The sequence below is a fragment of the Ochotona princeps genome, chromosome 3, assembly GCF_030435755.1.
Source record: "Ochotona princeps isolate mOchPri1 chromosome 3, mOchPri1.hap1, whole genome shotgun sequence".
Lineage (NCBI taxonomy): Eukaryota > Metazoa > Chordata > Mammalia > Lagomorpha > Ochotonidae > Ochotona > Ochotona princeps.
This window is the reverse complement of record NC_080834.1, coordinates 7639633-7663954: the sequence shown is the minus strand read 5'-3', so window position 1 is coordinate 7663954 and position 24322 is coordinate 7639633. Positions and strand designations below refer to the sequence as shown.

The following is a 24322-nucleotide window of genomic DNA, read 5'->3' as shown; positions in this document are numbered from 1 at the left end:
GACCACAACGCCACGATCCCACCCGCCCGCTCCAACCAAGATATAACTATTTACAGAATCCAACAGTACAGTTTTAAGCTAATAATTCTGTATTTACAAGAAAGCAAAACCAAAAAAAAAAAAAAAGCCAACAAATACAAGCCCGAAGCTCTCCCCTACCCAAAGAGCCGGTTCCAAGACCACCAGAAACTGGCCCTGGGGGCTGGCGGCGTTTGGTCAGGCGTCCGCCTCCTCCTGACGCCCCCTCCCCACCCCTCTGGCCTCCAAGCCTTGTGGCCAAAACCAAAAAAACAGAGAAAGTGAAAGGAAATTTTAAAAAGGTTTGACGCATCCTCTCTGACACAGTCTATTGGCAGATTTAAAAAACACAGGCTGGCGGGGGTCTGGGGGCGTGGGGTTGGGCTGGGTGGGGGCTGCGTGATCCGCAGGGTTCTTTCGGTAATATTGCGGCTACCTCAGTCTCTTAAATAGGGTTGTGTTGGGTGTTTTTTGCTTCTGGTTTTAAACGTACCATTCGTTAAAATTGGAAGAGAGCGCGCCGTGGCCGGCTGTGTGGTGGACCGCGGAGGAGGAGGGCGACAGGGAACTGGTGGTCGGGTTGTCTGTGGAGGGAGACACGATGGTGGGCGGCGTGGAGGACTCGTAGCCCGAGCTGGCGGCCGGCGACGGCTGCGAGCCCTGCGACGACGATTCGTGGACCTGTGGGGATAAAGTCGCGTTTTTACGGAGATAAAGCGCCCGCGCGGCGGCTGCCCAGGGCGCACGAAGGCCGCGCGCCCCTCTCCTCCCGTAGCCCTGGACCTCCCTCTCCCTGCACACCCCTCAAACGCACCGCAGGTCCAGCCGGCGGGGACCGGAGCTGGAAGACCTCCTCCTCCCCGCAAAGTCCCGCAGAGGCCGTGCCCGCCCCAGGGGGCGCGTAAAGTAGGTCTGGATCACACGGAAAGCGGCAGTGGAGGCCAGGGCCCAGCAACACTCCTTCCCTCAACTTTGCCTGCCCAGGTTTAGGGAAGCAGGCTCTCCAGGCTTGCGTGCAAGCGCCCGCAGCTCTGAGCGCCCAGGCCCGCCAGCAAAGCACCCTCAGCCTCAACCCGCACTGGCTCCCCAGCTCTAGGCCGAATTCCATAGCGGCCTTTGCTCTCGCTTTAAAAAAAAAAAAATTACCAAACGGAGAATTTTAAAAGGCCTCGGGTGTCCCCACCCCTGTTTCGTGTCCAGCGCCAGGGAGTCGGAACCGCAGCCTCCCCGCCGCCTCCGGTTGCAGAGGGCGCGCCCGGCTGCCACTGGCCGCCTGACCTCGGCCCGGGCGCCCACAGGGCTCCTGCCTCCAGGGCGGGCGGGGAGATCGGGACGGTTACCTTCATGTGTTTGCGCAGCGAGCTCGGGTGCGTGTAGGACTTGTCGCACATCTTGCAGAGATAGGGCTTGTCGCTCGTGTGCACGTGCATGTGCTTCTTGCGGTCGCTGCTGTTGGCGAAGCGCCGGTCGCAGCCCTCGAACTCGCACTTGAAGGGTTTCTCCCCTGGCGCGCAAAGCGAGAAAGAGAAGCCTTTTCATTAGAGCATGCCCCCAGGCCTTTTAAAAGACAGAACTAAGCAAATGCAATGAATCCACACAGTGGAAAAGGTCCGGGATGTACCGCTTTGAATGAAAGCTTAAAAAAAAACCCGGGATTTCAATGAAGTCTTGTACCTGTAGTGAAACGATAAATATTCTTTATATTTAAACCACAAATACAATTAAATCTCTGGTGTTCAGAGATCTTTGCTGCCATCGCTTTTAATCAACAAGGGTAATAAGCTTTTGGGGTTTTGTTTTTACTTTTGAGCTCTTAGAATTGCTGCAGGTCTGGATGCTGTGTTTTCTGCTCACACTGCACCTCGGGATTGATTCTGCCTACCTCTTGGTTTCCCCCTTTCCCTGGTCAGGACGGTCTCCAGCCCTTTTACCGTTCTCTCCCTCCCACCTCACTCTGACCCCCTTCTCATCACCTCGCCCACCCCACCTCACCACGTAGGCACTCACATTTTATAATGTAATTTGGGTAGGGGGTACTTGGTGGAGGGGAGCTTAATGCCCCAAGTTCTCACCCAATACAGCCCTAAGTTCCAAGCTGGGTGCTTAGACAGAAGCCAAGCAAACCAGAATAGGAAAGCAGTCGTTGGGCCTTCGTGGGGATCAGATCTTGGGGATCAGAGGCCCAGAAAGTCCTCCCTGACCTGACTAGATAGCCTTTTGAGTGTTCTGAGAACTTTTAAAAGACGTTATTATTATTATTATTATTATTAAGATTCTCTATTTTTGAAATCCAACCCTGGCTATCTGAGGTCTAGCAAACCGCTCACAGAATCTAATCGACCAAAAGGTCTCCTTGGTCTTCCACTGCCTCTCCCCTTCCCCCTACCAACCACCCCTTAAAACCACTCTCAAACCAGGGGTTAGAATTGCACTCCTCAAATAGGCATAAGGCCCCCCACATCCTCCACCCCCATGACTTCTGTCTGTCTCAACACTTTTTTGTTTGTTTACATCTCTTTCTGATTTGTTCTTTTCTCTACCCCTTCACCCCAGTCCTCAAAAATTTCCCATTTCCTTTGCAGTTAGAGGCTGCTGGCAGCCAGCAGCATTTGTATTCGAAGTGTCTCGCTGCGGCCTGTCCAGCCACCCGTCCTGGTTTTCGAACACCCCAAATGTTCCAGGAGCCCGGGCTTGGCTTTTTCACTTTTCCTAACCTGCTTCATTTCTCGTGCTAAAACAAAAAGGGAAATGAATATCCCTAAATCCCTTTTCCCTTGCCCTGTGTATCTCTCTGGTTTTCCATAATTTCAAGCCCCAAACTGAAAAAGCTGTGACCACTTTTGGAACCTGCCTCATGGAACCTGACACCCACACTCTAAAGAGCCTAGGGTGTTGCAACCTGGCCGCCCGACCTTCGACTTTGGATTTCCGGGTCCCAGGCAGGGGGATGGAGACTGGGGTGGGGGTGGGGGATAGGGAGGGAGGGTCGTTCAATGTTTCTCCGTACCTGTGTGCGTCCTTTTGTGGATCTTTAAGTTCTCAGAGCGCGCGAAGACCTTGCCGCAGCCAGGGAAAGGACAGGGGAAGGGCTTCTCGCCCGTGTGCACGCGGATGTGGTTGACCAGTTTGTATTTGGCTTTGAAGGGCTTGCCCTCGCGCGGACACTCCTCCCAGAAGCAGATGTGGTTACTCTGCTCCGGGCCGCCGACATGCTCCACCGTGACGTGTGTGACCAGCTCGTGCATGGTGCTGAAAGTTTTGTTGCACGACTTTTTGGGGTTGGCCAGCTGCTCAGGCTCGATCCACTTACAGATGAGCTCTTGTTTGATGGGTTGGCGCATGTAGCGGAAGAAGGCGCCGGCGCCGTGGTGCGCGGCCATGTTCACGTTCATGGGCCCGTAGCCGTGCAGCTGTGGCGCGGCATAATGCTCCGAGCGCGGGCTGGTCACCTGGCCGTACTGCTCGGGCCGCGGATACATGTCCCCCGAGAAGCCGAGCCTCATCTGCCCGTTGACCACGTTCGGCGATGCGTGGCCGGCCGCCTGCTCGTGCAGCCCGGGGAAGAGGAGGTGGCCCGCGGCGTCCGTGTGGCCGTGTGGGCCCCCAAAACCTCCGGCCGAAGCGGCGAAGAGGCTGTGCTGTGCGCTGGCTGCCGCGGCTGCGTCGCCGAAGCCCCGGTTGCGGAACAGAAAGTCCCGTGTGGAGTTGAAAGCTGCGCTGGAATAGGAGCCGACGTGGCCCGGATGGTGGTGATGGCCCAGGGCCGCAGCCGCCGCGTAGCCGGGCGCCTGCGACGTGAAGGCCGTCTGGCCGGCCGAGGCCAGCTCGTGCGAACTGGGGTTGAGCTTGAAGGCGCCCATGCCGTCGGCGAACGGGTTGATGCCCAGGCCCACGTCTCGCTCGGCCACGTCGCCCGCCGAGTGGTGGCGGGACGCGCCGAAGGTGGTCACACCGATCGCTGGATACTGGGGGCCGGCGTCCAGGAGCATCGTGGCCGCTCCGGGCGAGCCCCGGCCTCCCCCGCCCCCCCCACCCTCGCCCGCCGAGGAGGGAAAGTAGGGAGGAGGAGGAGGAGGAGGATAAGGAGGGGGAGGAAGAGGAGGAAGAAGAGGAGGGAGGGGGAGTCCACCCACCTCGCGAAGCCTTAGCCTGCAGGCAGCGGCGCGGCGCGCCCCGGCGCCCGGCCGGCCAAGCGCGCGGAAGCCGGACGGCTGCGGGCCGCGAGTGAGGCGGAATCCAGCCTCCGCGGCGCCAACCCCGCCGGCCCGACTCGCACTTTCTCGTCGCTCAGTCTCTGCCGTGAGGGCCCCGCGTCAAGGCTGCCCGGGGAAAGGCATGGAGCATCTCAGCCCCCCAAAAAAACTTCCTCCGGATTTGCAGCATAGAGGAATGTGAGCGCCAGAGCCGCAACTACTCGCCCTGTGTGCGCCGCGCGCCCCTCCTCACTTTTCCACTAGCCCCTCGCCCTTTCTTTTCTCTCTCGCTCCTTTCTCTCAGCCTCTCCTCCTCGCGCTTTCACTCTTTTTCCCCCCTTCTCAGCTTTTTGCAAAAAAAGAAAAAAAAAAAGAAAAAGAAAAAAAAAACAGAAAATAAGGAGAGGGTGTGAAAGAAAGAAAGAAAAAGCCAAAGAAAAGGCGCAAATCATGCACAATATTGTCTTTTGCGGTTTATCTTCCTGGGGAGAAACTTTCACCTCCTCAGCCGGGCGGTGAGCGCGAGACTGATAGCAGCAATCATTCCTGCAGATAAATGAATTGAAAGGACGACACCGTCCCCCCCTTGATGAATGGGAGCAGGGGGAGGCGTCACGTGCAGCCGACGCGCGCGGCCATTGGCGCGCCCGCGCTCCCCCTGCCCGCAGCCGCCGCGCCAACGGAGGGCGCGCACAGGCGCCGCGCGCCGCTCATTGGCCCGCCCGCCTCATCAATCCCAGGTTTTGTAAAGCTCTTGACAACCCCTTTTGACAAACAGGGCTGCCAGGAGTAGCAACTTTTTTTTTTTTTTTTTGGTAGCCAAATTTTCCTCCTCTTCTCACGGAAATTTTCTTTTGCCACGATTTCTTTCTCTTCTCATAGTCATCTCTCCTCTTTTCTCTCTCTCTCTCTCTCTCTCTCTCTCTCTTTCTCTTTCTCTCTCTCTCTTCCTATCTAGTCCTTCCTCACACGGAGCCCTGCTCGTGGCTGAGCGCTGGGAGACTTCGGGGCGGGCGTCTCCGAGATCAGGAGGTGGGGGTGAGGCTGGTCAACACAGCCCAGGCACTTCCAGAATGTCCCGATTCAGCAACTTTCTTTTCTTTCTTTACCCCCTCTTCCCCTTTCAAGGGCAGCAAGGGAAGCTTTTGTTATTTGCTCCTTTTGAAGTTTGCTTTCCTCTTTGCCTGGTCCCCTCCTGTTTATAATTTAAGTTCTCCGGAGCAAGCGGACTTCCCACTCTCTTTACAAGAAATGGGATTTCTCCGGGTAATCAGTAGCCTGGACTTTTCTCACTCTTGGTAAACCAGACTTCTTGCGCACCCTTCTCTCCTCCTCTCACACCCCTCCCCCGGTAAACATAGGTGAACACGAGTTCTTAACTTTCCAGGTTATTGAGGTTGGTTGGTTGGCTTTAAATAGCAAATTGGAAACCTCCTTATTGGTTTTCTTTTTTCTTTTTTTTTTTTTTCTTTTTTTTTGTCACCACCACCACCACCACCACCTCCCGCTCCTTTCTCTTTTCTGCCTGGACTACCCCGGCTAACTCCTCCCTCTGCACCCCAGTTCCCAACGCTGGCCCCTTTCATTCAGGTAAAACTGTAAATTTCCCAACGTACCATTGTTCCTCTGGGCTGCCCAAAGCTCCCTAGAGAACCCCGACTACTTTTTTTGGTATTTAAATCCCCGATAGATAGAACCAATGTAAATTTTGTGACATTCAAACCTTTTCTAGTTCACAAATCAGTCACCCTTGTCACAGTTATTGAAATTCCGCAACTCGCCACACCAGGACGGTGGAAAAAGCGGGCGCGGTCTTTGTTGCCGACCAAGCTTTTGATCGCCAGAGAAAATTTACTTACCTTCAGATGAGTGAGCAGAAAAAGAAATAACACTCCCTTTGATTTAGTTAGGAAAATGCGGACATTTGGATTCAGTGCAAACATACAACACTCGCTTGTTTTCGCGATGCGGCCCTCGATTAACCTGTCTTCGCCCAGCGCAAAGTCTATTCAACAACTGCGCGTAGTTGCTTTTTGTCCCGTCCACAAAGAGCCATTGACTATATATTAAAATGATTGTTGAAAGGTAGAGGACTATGGCACTTAAAAGCGTGGGGGGAAAAATCCCTGTGACTCAATCAATTAAGCGGAGCAACATTTATGCATTTCAAAAAATGCACGCGGATACGGGGGTTGGGGAATGGAGGGTGCATTGCTCCGCAGCTCTGTTTAAAATCCAGCAGCCGGGCCGAGGGTTGAGCCCAAGCGCCTGCATATTCATTAGGTCTAATTATTTTCTAGTAAGGAAAACACAAAAAGCCAAGAGTCGGAATCCTTCAATTTGCCCTTTGTTTCTAACTTCATTTGGCTTCTTTGCAGCTGAATCAAAGCCCTAAACTCTTTTTCCAGACAAAGAAACCTCAACTCATCCTTTCACAGGCGGCCCCGTTAGGAAACTCACCAGTGGCCCAGAGAGAGGAAAATGAAAATGAAAAAATATATTTTTTTTTCTCTTTTCTTTTTTTTTTTTTTTTTCTGCCCTGTTCACCAGCGCTGGTCACACCGGCTGCAAGAAGGCAGGGTCACCGATGGCAGCTCCTCGACTCTCAGCTTTTCCACCCTTCTTATCGACTAGATTCGGGTTTGGGGTTCGCCAGCTGGGCTGTCTTTTTGCCCTGAAACCTCAAGCTGGCTTGTAGACCCTGGATGGTTTCCCGAAGTCAGAAGGCAATGTGGCCGAGCCCTGAAGCTTGTGCTGGGAAATGGAAATTTGGGAAGGAAAAAAAAAAGAATATAAAAAGTTCTGTCCCCAGCAACAAGTCTGAATAAAACTGTTCAACCTTCCCCACCAACTTTAAGTTGAATGGAGTGTGGTGTGGCGGGAAAGGGCTGGGGCTTGAGGTGTTGTTGTTTTTTTTTTTAACTGTTGTACACTTTATAAAAAAAAAAAAAAAAGCTGCATCCTGACCCCTCAGTCTCTCCTGTCACCTACAAGGGGAAGTTGAACCTTGCTTCCTTCCCTTAGGGTTGCAAAAACCTTATCTGCAAAGAGAAGTTTCCCCCGGAGACTTACCACTCTCGCCAGGGAGAACAAATATTGAACCCACCTCTCCTGCCTTTCAAAACAAGGGAGGGGACCTGAGGGGGAAGGGTAGCTGTTGGGAGGGGGAGAGGGAAAATAATTCTTCAAAAAAGAAAAGTCAGTCTTCTCTCCAGTCCGTGGAAAATCCAACAGGGCATTGACAGGAGGATATTTTTAGGAAACGCATCCAAACATACAGAGAGAGAGTGAATGCGAGGGAGAAAAAAAAAAGTTGTGGGTTGTAGAAGTTATCAAGTGGGATTTGCGGCGCTCTCTGCAGGAAACGCGAGCGGCTCCAGTTCAAAGCCACATGCACCAACGTGACATATAAGCCATTAAAATATCATCCTGACGGCTCATTTCTGCTTCATCATACATTCCCTAACTGCTTCCCGAAAGCTGGAAAAGGAGAAATGAAGGATGACCGCTTCGATAGAACCACAAAAGAGAGGCTTGGAGAGGTTTGTGGTCCCCCCTCGGCCACCCCGAAGTGATACACAGAAATGAGTCGACCCGGGCAACAGGTGGAGAGGGGTAAGTGCACGAATCCAGGGGGAGGATAGTGGAAACAGGTAACCGCAGGGCGCAGGCGCCCTTGTGGGGCACCCGAGCAGAGCTGCGGGAAGAGGCCCAGTCAACTCAGACTTTCTCCCCTGTCGCCTCTTTCGTTGCGCACCCCACCCCCCCAACCTGGGATACAGGCCCCACCCCACTGACACTAAGGGGAGGAGGGGACCCTTCGGCAGACGGGCGTCGTTGCGGAGGAGTCCGTCCCTTTTTCCCAGGAGGAGGAGGGGACAAAGGGGACAAATGGGGCTCCCACTGGCATGGAGACCAAGAGCAGCTTGTTACCCACCTGCCTTCCCTCCCTTTCTTGTAAAGTGCCTCAGTGCCGCACTGTGGGCACAACGGGGATATCACGGCCTGGGGCTTTTCTCGCCTGGGAGTGAGCGGGGCAGGTATAGGGAGGGGACTCCGGGAGGCACCTTCTCCGCTCTGGCCGCTCTGACCCACGGGCATGGTAAGGAGTGTCTCTGCTTCCCCTGCCCAGGGTCAGGGGGCCAAATTAGCCAAGCTGCATGCAATTCGGTAGAATTTATGCGCCCCGAGCTAACTGCAAATGCCGGCTGGTCTGGTCGGCCTCCAGTGCTGCCTCGGACGCTGACCGCTGGATCGGCTCTCCGGGCGCAGCCAGCCAGCCACGGGTTTGCGGCTGGCTTCTTTTCTCTCAGATGCGAATGAAGAGCAGGCCAAAACCCCAGGATTCTGGCCAATATCTCAGCTGCTGGGGCACTGGGGGAACAACTCGGGCTGGCTCAATGGCTGGGCCTGAAAGTTTGAGGTTGACAAATGGATCATAGAGCCCGTTGGCAGTTAGCAAAGTTTCAGGAATGGAGAGGAGGGCATTGGAGGGCTGCGCCACCACAGGCACTTACAATAGCAAACTCTTTCTGGATTGTAAGGTCGTATTTCTCCCTGCTTTTTGGCAGTATTGGCATGGAAGCAACATTCACTGCTGCCCAATTGTAATCGCATGCAGATTAGGGTAGGGGGCTTAAAGGGCGTGAATGTCTAGCATGGTCCTGGAGGTGACTTACTGATAGAGTTGCCACTCCCAGGCTGCCACAGCCTGCAGCTTGCAAGCTCCTCACTCTAAGGAGCAGGAAAACCCAATTCCTGGCATCTAAGGGCCCTCAGAGAAAGGGGAGTTGGGAAGTGTGGGGTGGAAGTGTGGCTGAAAGACTGAAGCCCACTTCCTCTGGCTGGGGAGCCATTTAGCCTCCAGGGCCTTTGCTGTGTGCACGCCAGAACCAATCTGCCGCAGATGGGCAAGCCAGCCATGCCAGCCCACCTTACTGGCTCATCAGTGTGCAAAAACTCTGGAACTGGAATGGCTGCCTGAGGATGACCTCTGACCTGGGGCAGAACTGCCAGTAGGTGAACCTGACAATGAGCAGCTTTCATATCCCAACCCCCTCTGCCCCCCCCCCAGGAAAAAAACCTGTTTTTGTACATGTTTTCTGCTCCACTTTTTGGGTTCCCAATGGAAGAGCACTGTCAGTCACTGGGACTTTCTTTCTTTCTTTCTTTCTTTCTTTCTTTCTTTCTTTCTTTCTTTCTTTCTTTCTTTCTTTCTTCTCAAGATGCTGGAAGGAAGGCAAGATTCCAAGTATCCAGACATGCTTTCTATATTTCAGGAGCAAGTATCGGCTGGGGGTTGGGGACCAAAAGTCAAATCCTTCTTGGAAGCTCCAACATCCAGGGCTGGTGGAGACTTCAGGTCCAGGGGCCCAGGGAGTGTGCCAAAATTCTTCACCCCTTGTTCCGTGGGATGGTAGGCATGCTAAAAGGTGTCGGAGTTTGAAACAAAGATGTGTACTTTGATTCCCTGCACAGGCTGAGTGATGAAGCCATCTCAGGAAACCTCTTGAGTTCCCTGTTGCTTGCCCAAGCCCGACCTCTGCGATCTTTGCTTGCACGTCTATGGGTTTGTAACACACAAAGGGCTGACAAGACCTGGGGGCTCAAGTGACCAGACCTTTTAGAAGTAGTGCTGGGGTAGCACTGTGGATGGACAGAGGTCCCTAGGGAACCTCACACCCATTTCCACAGAAGCAAAAAAAAAACTAAATTCTATTATTGCCAACCAACCAGGACTTTTCCGTGCCAGGCATCCTACCATGAGGAAATTTCAGAGCGAGGATGCCCAGCATGCTGCCCTTCTGCAGGAATGCAAAGTTGGGCCTCCTTTCTTTCCTGATTTCTGCTGGAATGAGCTCATTGCCTTTGGGAAAGGATGCCTTTTGGTTAGAAAGAATTGAAAATACATAAGATCCTATGGGAAAAGGTGAGTCTACCCTCCTTCCCTGGCTTGGTCCTAGAAGAGAAAGGCAAGGGAAAGAGGAAGACAGCTAAGCTGCTTGGAATCCAAGTTGGGGGATGTAGCGGGGCGAGAGACAGGGAAATCTTTGAGCGGGGAGAATGGATAACAGAGCCCCACTTGGGTTTGGCCTGTGGTTCAACAAGTTAAACAACCGCTTGTTTTGTGGACTGGAGTGTCAAGCTAGAGAGACCTTCTCTTTGACAGAGGGCTTGTTGTGTTTGTCCAGCCAGAGACCTTTTCAATGAATGTTTGCCTTTCTAGGCCAAATTGAGGGTTGGGCTGGGTGGATTGCCTCTGCTTGGCTGTTCTACTGCCTTCCACCTCCGCCTGACAGATAGATGCCTAGTTCCCTAGGATGATTCAAAGGACTTAAGAAGCCAAAGACTGGGCAGCTCTAGCCACAAAGTGAATCTAATAAGTAATGCATGTATCTGAGGGAGGTGTTACTCCTAGCCTTCTTAGCCATGAAATGGAGGCAGCCTGGATCAAAGGATAAAAATGATTTCTTTTTAACTGGTGAATTTTATATTAACTTTGAAAAATCAATCAGTGATGGCTCCCAAAGGGGTTGGGGGTGTGAGACGAAGGAATTTCAAATCACCACAGCCAAACCAGGATCTTAAAAAACAAAAACAAAAGCAAAAACAAGAAAACCTTCTAACCTGCTAACCTCTCAGGAAACAGTATATTATCCCTTTCGTTATATCTTACTAAATTCAGTTAATAACCTAATAACCTTGAAAAAAATGATAGGCCTTTTCACACAGTAAATTTTAACTCCAAAAGTTGGAGACTGCTGAACACTGACTAGAAGGGTATTTATTCTCTGGAAGATAGAACAACACATGCATTTCAGGAAAGAGTCTAACTGAAAAATTAGGATTTTTCAAATATTTTGTTAATCACCGACAATGTATGATTTTGCAAAGATTTTTTAAATAGCTTACAAATTTGAAAACCTTCAAAGGAAAACCTACCTTCTTTAAACCAGCACCTTTCATTCATACAGTCAGCTCACAGACTTGCCACACACAAACATGTATGCAATTATTTAGCTAACAACACTCATTTCCCCCCCCAACAGGCTCAAAATCAGAAAATGAGATACAAGACTTCTTTGGTGATGAGGAAACGGTTACGGCTTTACCGAAATACCCTGAAAGAGTCAAGTAAGTTAAAATTCTCTTTCGAATACTGGTTTGCTGAAGTATTTGTGGTTTTTTGTTTTTGTGTTTGTTTTTGTTTTTGTCATTTTAAGGTAGGGCGTTTTGCTTTGTAGTTTGATTATGTTGGGGAGCGAGTCTGAAGGTGTTTCTCCAGACCAATGAAGCTTTGAACGACACCTTGGTGTGTGATACATTTGCACACAAATCAACGCCACAACATCCCACCAGCAGCCCAGCTAATCCCCCTCAATGCCTACTCATCTGGATGTTCTAGAATTAATATTTGGCGACTCTCTCATTGAAACAACCACCCCTGACCTTCTGCAATTCCACTGTCACATTATTCTATGACATATTCATCTTGAATTCATTTCCGGACGATTTGATCGGAATGAGGTTTGACATGTATCGGCTTCCATGAAGAAGCAGACTTTGATCTTGGTGATGGGGTTCACCTGGTCTGCATCATCTGTACCAGAGACACCAGGCTTGTGCAATGTGGCAGCAAGGACATTCCCACAATGTGGTGCCTGAACAGGGAGTGACTGACAGCCACTCTGTCAGGAATACCTTCATTGTGAAGAATTTAATTTAATATTCCATTTAGAATAAGCATATGATTTGGGGTTGGGTTTTTTTCCCTTGCAGGCATCTAGTTTTCCCTTATTTCAACTACACCACTAGCTAACAGTCATCTCCAAAGATGTTCTCCTCTTGGTAGGCAAAACCACCTCCTCAACAAAAGGAAAGGCATAGGAAATTACTCTTTTCTATTATTTTGGAATGATTTGATGGCAAAACCCTCAAGAGAGATGTAGTTAGTTATTATGTAAATTCAATTGTTTGGGTTCCTTAATACTGTTTTGGAAGATCCTTTGCAATGTTTCCTAATCCTTTGTCAAAAGACATTTTCCAGAAACCTTACTTGGAAATTAAATTGTATCCTAGAATATTTTCTTCTACACCCAGTCCCATTTATGATAATTAAAGCTAAAATTTCCACAGCAGAGGATAGGAAAAAAAAATCTCTTTTCTATCCCAAATCCTAATAATTCTCATCTCCTTTGTACAACTTGGCCTTGGACTTATGAGCGGGCTCCTGGAGCTTACATTATTTCTTTTCATACAACTTGAGGCAAGCTTCCACTGCAGGAATTCTGAGGTCTGTGAATAGCCTCGAAAGACATGTGCTCCTTGTTTTGGGTGGCAAGCTGGCCAGAAATAGGGAAGAGCTGAAGAAGTGACTGCAGAGCTAGACGCAGAACCTTCAGATGATAGAACCTAAGCTTGGCCAAGCTTCAGTGCAGTGACTGTCACTCTTTGAGACTCTGCTCTGCATGTAACCTGAAACAGATCATCATTTAGATTTGCTTAAAGGATCCAAATGGGGGGAGGGAGAAATAGGCTGAGTATTGATGCAAAATTGCCTCTGTTTTTTTTTTTTTTTTTTTTCAAAGCAAGAGAGGTCAATCATTTGAGCAAGTGATGGTGGGAGTTCTTGAAGACTGTAGAACCACCAAATGCCATATATTTAAAAAGTAAGAGTTCTTCCCTTCCCCACTCACTTCTTTGTGCATTGGTCTTGTTGGGGCTAGCAAGAGTACTTGAAGCATAAATCTGGGTACTGATTTCCAGAGGTCTGGAGACCGAGGACTAGCGACGGTGTGGTGGCAAAATTTGCTACCAATAGGCCCCCATGGAAGACTCCAGGGCTTCTGACATCCTTAAGAGAACTCTGAATAAGGTTAGGAATGGAGTTTGAAAGCCAGGCATTTGGTATTGGGAGGCAAGTGTGCTTAGGTAAATTTCTGAAAGGAAAATCAGGAGAACCACTGAGGGAATAGTGCTCCTCAACCCTGCCAAGCCAATCACGTCTGAAACCTGAGCTCCTTGCTTCCTGAGATCTCAAAGCAACCAGCCCTCCAGCATGCCTTCCAGCTACCGGTGCCTCAAACCTGTCCTCTGCGGTTAGCTTGATACGGCCTTGGGGCTTATTATTTCTGAAATACAGCTTAAAGAACCTTCTGTATTTGCCAAAATTACTTGTCTGCAAATATTAATACATACAAAAGAGTTGTTCTCCCCAAATTGCTGTCTCTGGAGAAGTGTACTTTTAGAAGAATGTCTGGTCCCATTGCTGTATTTAAACAAACAAGGTGTGGAGCATATGGCGCCAAAAAGCTCACAAGACTCAGGTAACTTCAATGACCTGCAGGTCCACTGACCCCTGGCTACCCAAGCGGCATCTACCCGGGGATGGGTCCAGATGTTTACAGCATTTCAAGAAAAAGCTGCATCTGGGAAGGAGCTCCATGGGGCCAGGCTACTGTCGGTGAATTTGGCTGAATCAGATGTGTCTGCCCTTTTGCTGTTGGCACAGAAAGTCATACACGTGTTCAAAGCTTTTCAAGGACAATGTTAGTAAGGAAGTGTGTAGTACTGCCAGTGTCTTTGTGTTTAAAACCCCTGCTTCTTATCCTTAAGGCTAAGCCATTGCTTAGAAATCTGGGTGCCCATAGATTGGATGGGCGACAATACAGCTTTATTTTTACAACCGTCTGATGGAAAGGTAGTGTTTCCTTATATTAGGAATATGAACAAAGAACAAACTGTTAGATATCCATCAGGTCCCCTGCTTCACCAAAATTTCAAAGGAATCAACCTGCTGAACAGCCTAAAACTCCCATTCTGTCTTTACTGTTACGTAAAGGTTTGGGTGGAGGGTAGAGTTGTAGTGTTTGTTAAGGTGTCTGTATTGGTACAAGTCATGTTAATCAAAACTAGATGTTGAATTTCACAGTTGAAGCCTACTACCTAGGTTCAGGAGGAGAGGAAATGTTTTAACTGCCTGGGCTTGAACAAAAGTGCTCTTACCCTTAGGCCTGAAAGTCATTCAAGTTGATGAATTTCCTTACTGAAGTAGAGCTGGATAAAGGATCTAAGATAAAACAGATCGTGTGTGTGTGTGTGTGTGTGTGTGTGTGTGTGTGTGTGTGTTTTGTTTTGACTTTTTTTTTTTTTTTGGAGCACTTCATGGGTTCAACCCAGACAACTGCATCATTTAACAGACACTTCCTGGTTGGAGGGAAGACTTGAAGTGATTCAGTGAAATGTGAGAACATTCCCCAGGGACCATGGCTGGCCAGAGCTTGGAGCAAGGGAAAACAAGACAGGAGATGCTTCCCAAGTGAAAGGGACAAGCTGAGAGTGACCGCAGGAGAAGGTGAAAGCCAGGGAACAAGGTACCCCCTCAGTCTAGTTCCAAAACCCTTGGCTGGGAAGGCACACGTGACCAGCTAGTGTGCTCTCCTCTCCCTTTGGTCTATTTATATATTTATTTCTCTTTATTTATTTTCAATGCCCAGGTAGCATCTCTTGATACAGTTGCTGGAAGAGCAAACCCAGACTAAGCAAAAAGGAGAGAAAATGTTATGAAAATCCCTTACTGAATTCAGTTCCCCTAATGAGGAACAATGTATTAACTGAAGAAAAGTCAATGTTTTTTTTTAATATAAAAATAGTTATTACTGACCAGGAGTAGTCCCTGGTACTGGGGATGGGAGAGGAGAGGGAGTTTGTTTTTGAATAAGAGATGCTTGCAATCTGTCCAAAGTAACTTCTGCTAATGGGAATTGGAATCGTGTACCCAATCCTTAAAATTTTTGTTAAAAATCTAAGGCTTTCTCCGCCTGAAAGCACTTTCCGCCACCAAAGGGAGGCCTCTGCACTCCCGGGCGTTCGGCTCAGGCGAGCAGGCAGAGGTCCGCTGAAGCTAGCGGTCCGAGCGGCCTTTTAAATGGCCTGGCCGGACGGTACAGCTGACTCTAACCGGTGAGAACAAAGGACACTCCCTCCCGTTTATGACACACTTGACTGGGTCAGAACTGAAGTTTCTTTTTCAACCGACCGCTCCCTACTCCCCCCACCACGGCGGCGGTGGCCCCTGAAGCAAGGGCTGGCGTCCCCCGGGAGTCGGTCCCCCGGGAGTCGGTCCCCCGGGAGTCGGTTCTGGACGCTTGGCTCTCTCAAGACCAGAACGCTGAAACGTGGCGCCACCCTTCACAGAACCCTGTAGCTAAAGGGGAAAAGGCAAAGTCCGCCGGCAACAAGTGGCCGAGCTCAAAGTGGAGAGAATCCTCAACTCGTCCTTCCCGGAGGCTCGGTCTGTAAGCAGAATTCGGTGTTCAGGACCCCAGATCGGGCAACGGGGTCCTGGGAGCCTGAATCTGGCCCTGCTGACTGCCTGTCGCTTGGCTTTGTGTGGTCAAAGCAGGCGGTCCCAGCGATTTGTGTTAGCGAGAGCCCTTTCAGGAGGACCTGCGCTGTGTTCGAGGTCACCGCCGCCCCAGACCGAGTCTCCGCTTCGGTCTGGGTTACATTCTAGCGTTGATAGTCTCTAAGCGCGCCATAACACTAGGGGAGGAGGGGCCGGCTGAGCTGATAAATGAAAAAAAAAAAGTGGCAAGGAAGAAATGGAGGAGGTAGGGGCGAAGGTTTGAATATGAAGGTAAAGCATGGTAGGGGGCATAGGGCAAATGAGAGCGAAAGAGGACGCGAAAAGCGAGAAATTTCGCAGAAAGCGAGAATAATAAAATCGGGCACAACGAGCAGAGGAGTTTCTCCGCTTCCCGGCTGACTCATCTGCAGCCTCCTCTCCTCCCCCGATTCCGAGCGCCTGGGACAAACTGCCCAAGCCGACAGCACAGGACGCTGCGCGCCTCCGCCGCCACAGCCTGGGTGCCCTGACGTGCCCGGAGGGCTTTACGCACAGCGCAATAATCCCTTCCCGAAGGGGTGGTGTACCGAGGCGCACCCAAGCTCGCTCCCTTGCCAGAGCCGAGAGGCTGAGCCTACCCACCCAGCTTTTGGGAGCGGAGGGGGAAGGGTGTCTAAGGGGAGAGAAAAGAAATCTGTGCCCGGGTCAGAGCGCATGAGCAGTAGAAACAGGAGCTGCTGTGGGGGTGGGGGTGAGAGAAAACGCGCGCGCGTGCGTGTGTGTGTGTGTGTGTGTAGACAGAGGGACCCGCGTGCGGCAGGACCTGTCATCGCTGACGTCGGGCCGGGCCGTGGGCCAATGGGCGACGGAAGTAATTGTTTCTCTCCGTGGGCCCCGGCCGCGGCCCCGATTTTCTATTCACTTCCTCACGCGCCCTGCTGCTGCCACTGTAGTGCGCGGGATTTCATGCAGGCATTTAAAACCGAGAGAGGGAGGGAGGAAAAAAAAATCCCGAACCTTAAACTTGGGAGGGGGTAGAAACTTTGTAGAAGTTGTGGCTTTTTCTTTCCTTTCTTTCTTTTTTTTTTTTTTTCTCGTGGTTGTCGTTTCTCCTCCCCACTGTCAGGTGACAGTGGCGTGAGCGGCCGGCACAGGGAGCCCTGGGGAGCCCGAGCCTGGATGAAGCAGGCCGCCCTTGCCCATCAGAGCAGGACCCTGAAATTAATATATATGGCCCGGGCGCTTCAGAATCACTACCACTTCCAACATCACCACTTCTATCACCTTCACTCCCTGGCAGGGCGCCGTATGACCTGGAGCACCCCAGAGTGTTGTTTGGGGCGCTGGTCAAATCCCTTTGGGGCAGAGCCTGGGGCAGGAGATCCAGCATCTCAGAGACCAAGCCTTGTGCCCCACACTATCCTCTCAGTCCTTCCCACCTCCACCGTCCCTCTCCAGCTCTTGGCACAACGGCAGGGGACTCAGCCGAACAGCAACCCGATTCTACCGCAGCTGAGGCGTTTGACCAGATTCCCGGCTGGTGCCTGGAGGCTCCCAGCCCCAGTGCTGACCGGAGTGCAGCTGGGCTGGGCCCTGCCCGCCCCCACCCCCCCGCCCCCGGACCCCAGGGAGTGCGCAAACCAAGACACCTGTTCTCACGTGCGCTATTTATCTCGACAACAGGTAGCATCTCCGGACACCATGGGCCCCAGGTCTCCGCTGCGTCCTGCCCCTCGGTGTTTTCCGGCCTCCACGAACAGCCTCCCCAGGCCTCCCCCAGCCGTCCTCTGAATGGACTTCTGCATCTGGGGCTCCCTGGAGACATGTATGCGCGGCCCGAAACCTTCGCGCCGGGGCCAGCGGCCCGCAGCGACGCTTTGGCAGCGGCCGCAGCTCTGCACGGCTACGGGGGCATGAACCTGACCGTGAACCTCACTGCACCCCACGGTCCCGGCGCCTTCTTCCGCTACATGCGCCAACCCATCAAACAAGAGCTCATCTGTAAGTGGCTGGCTGCCGATGGCCCCGCGCCCCCGCGCCTCTGCTCCAAAACTTTCAGCACCATGCACGAGCTGGTCACACACGTCACGGTGGAGCACGTCGGCGGCCCGGAGCAGAGTAACCACATCTGCTTCTGGGAGGAGTGTCCGCGCGAGGGCAAGCCCTTCAAAGCCAAATACAAACTTGTAAATCACATCCGGGTGCACACGGGCGAGAAGCCCTTCCCCTGTCCTTTCCCGGGGTGTGGGAAAGTCTTTGCTAGATCAGAGAATCTCAAAATACACAAACGAACTCACACAGGTCAGTATTCCGGCGCTTTCTCGCGCGAACCCTGGGGGGGGGGGGGCGGAGGGAAGCAGGTCCTCAGAAATTTCCTCGAGTTCCAGAGCAGGGAAGGGATCCGGTGGGGGAGGGGCACCTTGGTGTCATTTCCACAAGGCCAGGTCATAAAATTATAATTCTTTTCTATTCTTGGGATCACAGAAGTTTCTAGAGGCTGAGTGAAGGCATAGTAGAGCAGGGTTTTCCGCTTGAGGGGAGCAAGGGTCTCTGTGCCTGGGCTTTTCTGTGTAGGTCAGTGTGTGTCTTAGGAAATTTGATTTCAAGATGCTTAGAAAACAGTACTGCTCCCCAGAGTTGGTTGTACAAAGTTGTGTAAAGAATTCTCTCAGCTTCCCGGTCCCTTTCGCAAATATATCACCCACCAGAACAAGGGGCGGGCAGGCTGTTTAGTGAGGATCTTTCGGGTTAACTTTGGCCTTGTCCTTGAGCTTTGGTGGCTCTCACTTCGCCTTCTCGCAGCCCTAGCAGGGTTCATCCTGCTTGGATGTCATTTACTCCCGAGCTGTTAAGTGAAATGGGGACGTGTGTCAACCACACTTTTGTTACTTCTAGTTAGTAACAAGAAAGGAGCCTCACCAAGGGCTTGCAAAAGTTGAACTCCTCGGGCCAGAGGCATCTCTAATTGGTACAGCTGCAAGGAAAAAGTTGTCACACTTTGGAATTGCCGAGGAAGTTACATTAATTAGTTTAGCAGGCAGTGCTTGAACGTCCCTGAATTGTTGTTGGCTTTTTTTTTTTTTTTTGCATTCCTCCTCCCTCCAAGTTTGAAAAGTCAACAGCTCCCCTCCCCCATTTGGGCTGCCTGAGAGGGGCTGCTCTAAGCAAGATGAGACGAAGCAAGTTCCAGCTGGTGCCCACTTTTGCTGTCCCTTGGCCTTGGCTTACTCACCCCTATTCTTGCTGAAACCCCATTCGTTGTTAAAGTCAAAGAACTCCCCAAACCTGGCTCTGAGAGAAGAGGCTGCTAAACTCCGCTGCCTCCCGCAAACTTTGCCTTTCCCCGGGGAGGTCCAGGGCTCAGAAACCCAAGCTCTCAGGGCCTGGAACTTCGCACAAGACTTCCTGGATCTCTTTCTGGGATCCCCATTCTTTCTTAAGCGACTTCCTCTCCCTCCCCCGCCCTCACCTTCCGAGTTACTTCCCCGGAGGGGGCCACAAGGGAACCTCGGTCCCCGCCGCAGGCCTCCTTCGCCCGGAGCACCTTGAAGGTAGATGCGCGGTGCAGAGCTGGAGAAGCAACTCATCTTTAATGGCAGGTTTTTAAAACAAACTTTTACTGTTCTTTGCCGGCCCACTGTCTGAAGTCTGTGAAGCAGAAAATGATTAAATTCTTAACGCAACAGACCTACAGCAGAGAAGCGAGTCCGGCTGTCCCGGCTGGCTCTGGTTTGCGTCTATTCAGAATAGGAGTTCTCGGCGGCTTTTTCGCCGCAGTCCTGACTCATTACCGCCTGGGTTTGGGTTTTTGTTTTGTTTTAAATCTACAGAGCCTGCTCCGACAGCCTTTTCCTTCAACAATACCTCCCCCCTCCCCATCTCTCGCAAGCTATGAAAAGAGAAAGTTAAAAAAAAAAAAAAGCAAAATGTTTCTCAAATGGCAATAGACCTCACTACAAATTATTCATGAAGACAGTTCTCGATTCAACAGGAAAATAATTGCCTTTTCAAATATTAATGGCGTTTCATTTCCTTGAGTCGCGGAAGCGGCGAACGGGAGCAGCTTTCTCAGGAGTTGAGATTCTCTCGGATCTGAATCCCGGGCCTGACTTTGCAAATCGGCAAGCCGCGTCGTGAGGTTTCATTTCGCGGCGGTCACGGCGAGCCTGGAACAAAGGTGCCGCGCGCGGCCAGGGAGGCGCGGGTCGCTCAAGCGCCCAGCCCTTCTCCTGCCCGCCGGCCCGCGCCCCCAGCTCGTCTCCTCGCCTGGCCAGGGGGCCTCCCCACCTTCCCCGGCAGCCGACAGACAGGCAGGGATCGCGATCCGAGCTAGAACAGAAGAGAAGGCGCGGAGTGGTCGGGACAACCAGACTTAAGCCACAAGTGCGAGAAAATGGCGCTGGCCCGGCTGCCCCAGTGCTTCCCGAACTTTGTCAGGCGAGCCTGGCGCAGGGCCCAGGAGGAGGCCTTTCCGGGCTGCCGGGCCTCTGGGTGGAGACTCCGGCGGGCTTCCCATCCCCGGAGCCCTGGCGCAGGCCGCTCCGGGCGTGAGGCAGGGACCTGGCCCAACCCCGGTTTGCAGAGTCACCCACCCACCCAGGGCGCAGGGCCGGGACCCGGGGAGGGGGAAGGGCGCGCGGCTGCGGACGAGCCCGAGGGGGTGGGGACGGGCGGGGAAGTGGGGCGAGGAGACCCCGGGGCTCGCCGCCGCCCGGGAGCGCGCGGGGGCGCGGCCTCACCTGGCCTCCCGAAGGCCGGCCAACTTGCCCGCAGCACCTCCGAGGCCCGCGCCCCCCGCCCCCGCCCCCGCTCCTCGTCTGGGCCGAAATCGTTGTTTGTGTTTCACACGGATGTCCAACAAGGCGTTCACAAGATGGGATAAGTGTGTGGCGGGAATTTTTTTTTCCCCCTGGGCTGGAAAGAAGGGCGATGAACTCAGATTCCGGACTCCTCTTTTCTCAGAAAAAAAAAAAAAAAAGGTTTATTTTGCAAGCCATGAATTGCGTGCTTCTTATAAGTGCTTTTAGAAAGGAAGGCAAGACGGGAGGAAGGAAAGTTTGGGGTTTGTAGGTGCTGGTAGGGACCCGGAGGGAGAAAACAGGGGACCAGCAGGACCAGGCATTTATCTGTTTTGTCTTTCTTCTATTATTCCATGAAGCCGGATCGATGAGTTGCGAAACAGCAGATGCCAACCTGCTCTAAAAGGCCCGGTGCCCTGGCAGTAACCCTGCAGAGGGAGATCCAGCGACCAGGCGGTGCCTGAGCCGGTGCCACCCCAAGCTACGGTCGCCGGGGTGGCGCGGGGTGTGCGCAAACCTCTGGTCAGTCCAAGAGTCATTAGCGCTCGAAAACTGGGGCTTTGTTCGGTCAAGCCTGCTCCCAAACGCCCGACTTTCCTGGAAGCGGTGGGAGAAGCGATCACAAAGACAGCTGTCTTCCCACGGCGCCGGCTCCTGCGTCTTACCTAGGAGCTAGGTTAGCGAGTCCCTCAACCCAGAGGGTAGGACGGTATCCATTTGTTTAAACTCTCCCTTCTCCCCGTCCACAGCATTTGCGCCTCCATCAGGGACCTACGCTTCCTGTTCTCGGGCTGCTTTTCGGCTCCACGCGTTGCCGTCAGCCACCTGGTTGGGGCTGTATCCAGCCAGAATTTCCACCTTCACGTGGCCTTTCCTGCCTCCCTTGAATCTAAAGCGCAACACGGCCTCGGATCCGAGCCCCTCACACTTCTACCCGGGTGCTCACTTGTCCCCCCCCCCCCCCCGCTTTCCCCGGCGTCCATTGAGGTCCACCGGGCGGGACTGAAAGACCGGTTGTAGCAGCTGGTTCATCCCGAAGCCTCCCTGCTTAAGGGCGCGGTTGCCCGAGACCTCACGTCCCGCGTAGCCGGGGAGGAACCTCCCTGGTCAGGCCTTCGAGGCCCGACTGTCGGGCGGGGGTGGTCAGGGCAGGGAGGTCCGCCTTGCACGGTTTGAAATGCGCGGGCCCAAGGCCCAGGGCAGGGTCTCCGGGAGGCCGCCGGAGCAGCGTAATAAAATATTATTGCCGACGTTCCGTATCTGGAGGGATCCCGGACGATTTAGGCAAGATTTGGAGAATGCTGCTAAATGTTTGCCCTCAGGGGGTAGAAGGGAATGGGGGGGGGTAGACTCCATTTCCTGTAAAAAGCGCCCCTGACGGGATCATTGCTCAAAATACCTTTCCCTGCAGCACAAATCCTCATTACGCACACACCGTGTGCATCGGTTGAGCATTCCCTTAAATTATTTCTTCTCTTTGGCACAAACCCTACTTTAGGAAACGATTTGGACAGAGATGAGGTGTGTGCGGGGAGGACCGCTAGACAGGGGAGGGGGCAGAGGCATTTGGCTCGAATTGCAACTTTCAATCCAGCAGATGTGGGCTTCTCAGTCAAACGTGTTCTGCGGGCAGAAGTGCTTTTGGCTCCGAGTCGGTAAACATTCGGGGGTGGGGAAACAGCCCGGGTGTTGCAGGATTTTCCAGAGTGGAAACTCCACAAAGAGGGAGTCGCCGTAGCTCCTCCTCTGGTACCCTCCCCTTAGACCCAGGAGTGGGGAGGAGGCGAGTGGGAGGGGGAGCGGGGGTGGGGGGCGCCCTGCTCCGGGAGATGGGGGTGCCGGATCTCAGGCACAGAGGAGAAGGATTTCTGGAACTCTTTCTGTGGTTCTAGCGGAGAAAATGGTCGTGGGCTGGGAGTGGGGAGGTGAAAGCGAGAGCGAGCGGGGGACTCGGTCCACGCGCACTAAAGTCTCTGCCTTGCCTCTGTCAGGCGAGAAGCCTTTCAGGTGCGAGTTTGAGGGCTGTGAGCGGCGCTTCGCCAACAGCAGCGACCGCAAGAAGCATTCACACGTGCACACGAGCGACAAGCCCTACACGTGCAAGGTGCGCGGCTGCGACAAGTGCTACACGCATCCCAGTTCGCTGCGTAAGCACATGAAGGTGCACGGGCGCTCGCCGCCGCCTAGCTCTGGCTACGACTCGGCTACACCTTCTGCTCTCGTGTCGCCCTCGTCAGACTGCGGCCACGAACCTCCTCCGGTGGCCTCCTCCGCGGCGGTGGCGGCGCGCGGCACCGACCTGAGCGCATGGTACGTGTGTCAGGGCGCGGGCCCTGTCGTGGCCACCCCTGCCGCGCCCCCCAGCCCTGGGGCACCACCAGGCCTTGCAGCTGCCGCCGCGGCCTCCCCTGTCGGGGCTGCTTCTCTGGGCGTTGCTTCGGTGGGTACAGCTGTGAGGCTAGGCCCGTGCACTGAGGCTTGACCAAGGAAAGGGAGAAAAAAGGAGAAAGAAGAGGGAAGGCAAGGGGCAGGCAGGCAGGCAGACAGGCCGATAGAGTCCGAGACTACGCTGATGGAATGTCCACCGTTTTAATAAATGATTCCGCCGTCAAACTCAGCAATTTTCTCCCTCCCAGACCCACTCACTCCCACCCACCCCCACCACCACAAAACTCTCACTGCTGGGTGGCACAAAGTCAGGGTTACAGATCAAGAGAGAAACACACACACACACAAAATCCACACATTAAGAATGCATGTGCAATCCTGGCAACTGCAGGCAGCAAAATGAAGGCCACAACATGGAGGCGAGGTTCACGTTAGAGTTCCCTGCCACGTTCCACCAAGCCTAGCCTCGGAAGTTCAGATCAGAAAAGGAGGCAAGGAATCCCAGAATGGGTCTCTTTGCCCATTTTTCTTTCTACTTTGTCTCCTTAACGTTCTCCATTCTTTGAAACAAAAACACCCAAGTATTAACATTTCCATCCACCTATTTAAAAACACACAGGGGGAAGGGCCAGCCCCTTCTTCTATGGTGCGTCACACGTCCTCACGCCGGCCGACCTGCTGGACCGACTGAGTTACACGGTCAGAGTGTGCACTTGGACAGGGAGAGTGCAGACAGAAGAGCATCTGAGAGAGGTTCCAGGATGGCAGAGACTCCGTCCCTACCCTCCACTCCTGTCCAAACCCTTCCTGCCCAATGTTGTGGCTGCTCCGGCTGGGGCTGTGCAGTGCGGATGACGTCACGGACGGAGGCCTCTGCAGCCCGGGGGCTTGAGCCCCGCCAGCCTGCTCAGGATGCATCAGTTCTTGAGGTGGTCTTTATCAAAAAAAAAAAAAAAAAAAAAAGAAAGAAATCGCACAACGTTGGTCTTATTTTTAAAGGTGGGGGAGAATAACAGAAATAAACTTGAGGCCAAGCGCCCAATGGGTCTGGATTGGATGCATATTTGATACACCAGATTTGAAGTTCCTAGAAGAACCAGATTGAGGGGGGGGGGGGCTTTGCAGTTGCTGCCAGAGAGGGGAGGGGGAATCAGGACCTATTTACCCAGTCTGACATCTTCTCCAGGAAGGGTGTGACAGTTCCCAACTCCTAGCTGAGAGTTGGTATCAGTAGTGGATGGGGAGGAAAAGAAGTGGAAAAAACAAATTAAGCTTTGGCAAAACCACCCCCCACCCTCCAGGTGCCAAAGAATTTGGCAAGGACGTGTGTTAGGGAAGAGGGTTCTCGCTGGAGCGAACCCCTGAAGGAGCTCAAAGCAAACAAGTCCCAGCCCTGCCACTCACTCTGCTGGATTCTCTTCCTTTTCTCCAGTTCGGACAATGACCACTCTCACCTCTCAGCCCCCACCACCGTCCTTACATAAAACAACGTCCTAACCCAAGTGGGACTGTTTTCGTTTCCTCTAGGAACAACCGGAGTCTCCCCGAATTCACCCTTACTGAATGAAAAGCGAAGG

The 24322-nt window shown here is 52.7% G+C and overlaps 2 protein-coding genes across 2 annotated transcripts; one reads left to right on the top strand and one right to left on the bottom strand.

Annotated features, from left to right (window-relative positions):
- Nucleotides 1-242: 242 nt before the first annotated feature.
- ZIC1 (Zic family member 1) lies at nucleotides 243-4074 on the bottom strand. Its single transcript, XM_004598811.2, has 3 exons — nucleotides 3026-4074; nucleotides 1359-1522; nucleotides 243-699 (listed from the first exon to the last, which is right to left on the bottom strand). The coding sequence occupies exons 1-3, from the start codon at nucleotides 4005-4007 to the stop codon at nucleotides 502-504; spliced, it is 1344 nt and encodes a 447-aa protein (XP_004598868.1). The 5' UTR covers nucleotides 4008-4074; the 3' UTR covers nucleotides 243-501.
- A 5930-nt stretch (nucleotides 4075-10004) lies between these two features.
- Nucleotides 10005-22839, top strand: ZIC4 (Zic family member 4). The gene is given in 5 exon segments (XM_036494790.2): nucleotides 10005-10118; nucleotides 10120-10140; nucleotides 11261-11345; nucleotides 17242-17859; nucleotides 22349-22839. Coding segments are annotated over 5 exon segments (1329 nt in total).
- The last annotated feature ends 1483 nt before the right edge of the window (nucleotides 22840-24322 follow it).

What these genes read in the sequence shown, in the direction of transcription:
- ZIC1 (XM_004598811.2), bottom strand. Translation starts at nt 4,007, where the DNA reads ATGCTCCTGGACGCCGGCCCCCAGTATCCAGCGATCGGTGTGACCACC. An exon ending in CCACAAAAGGACGCACACAG is followed by an intron (nt 1,523 to 3,025) that starts GTACGGAGAAAC and finishes TTTGCGCGCCAG; the next exon opens with GGGAGAAACCCTTCAAGTGC. An exon ending in CGCTGCGCAAACACATGAAG is followed by an intron (nt 700 to 1,358) that starts GTAACCGTCCCG and finishes TTATCCCCACAG; the next exon opens with GTCCACGAATCGTCGTCGCA.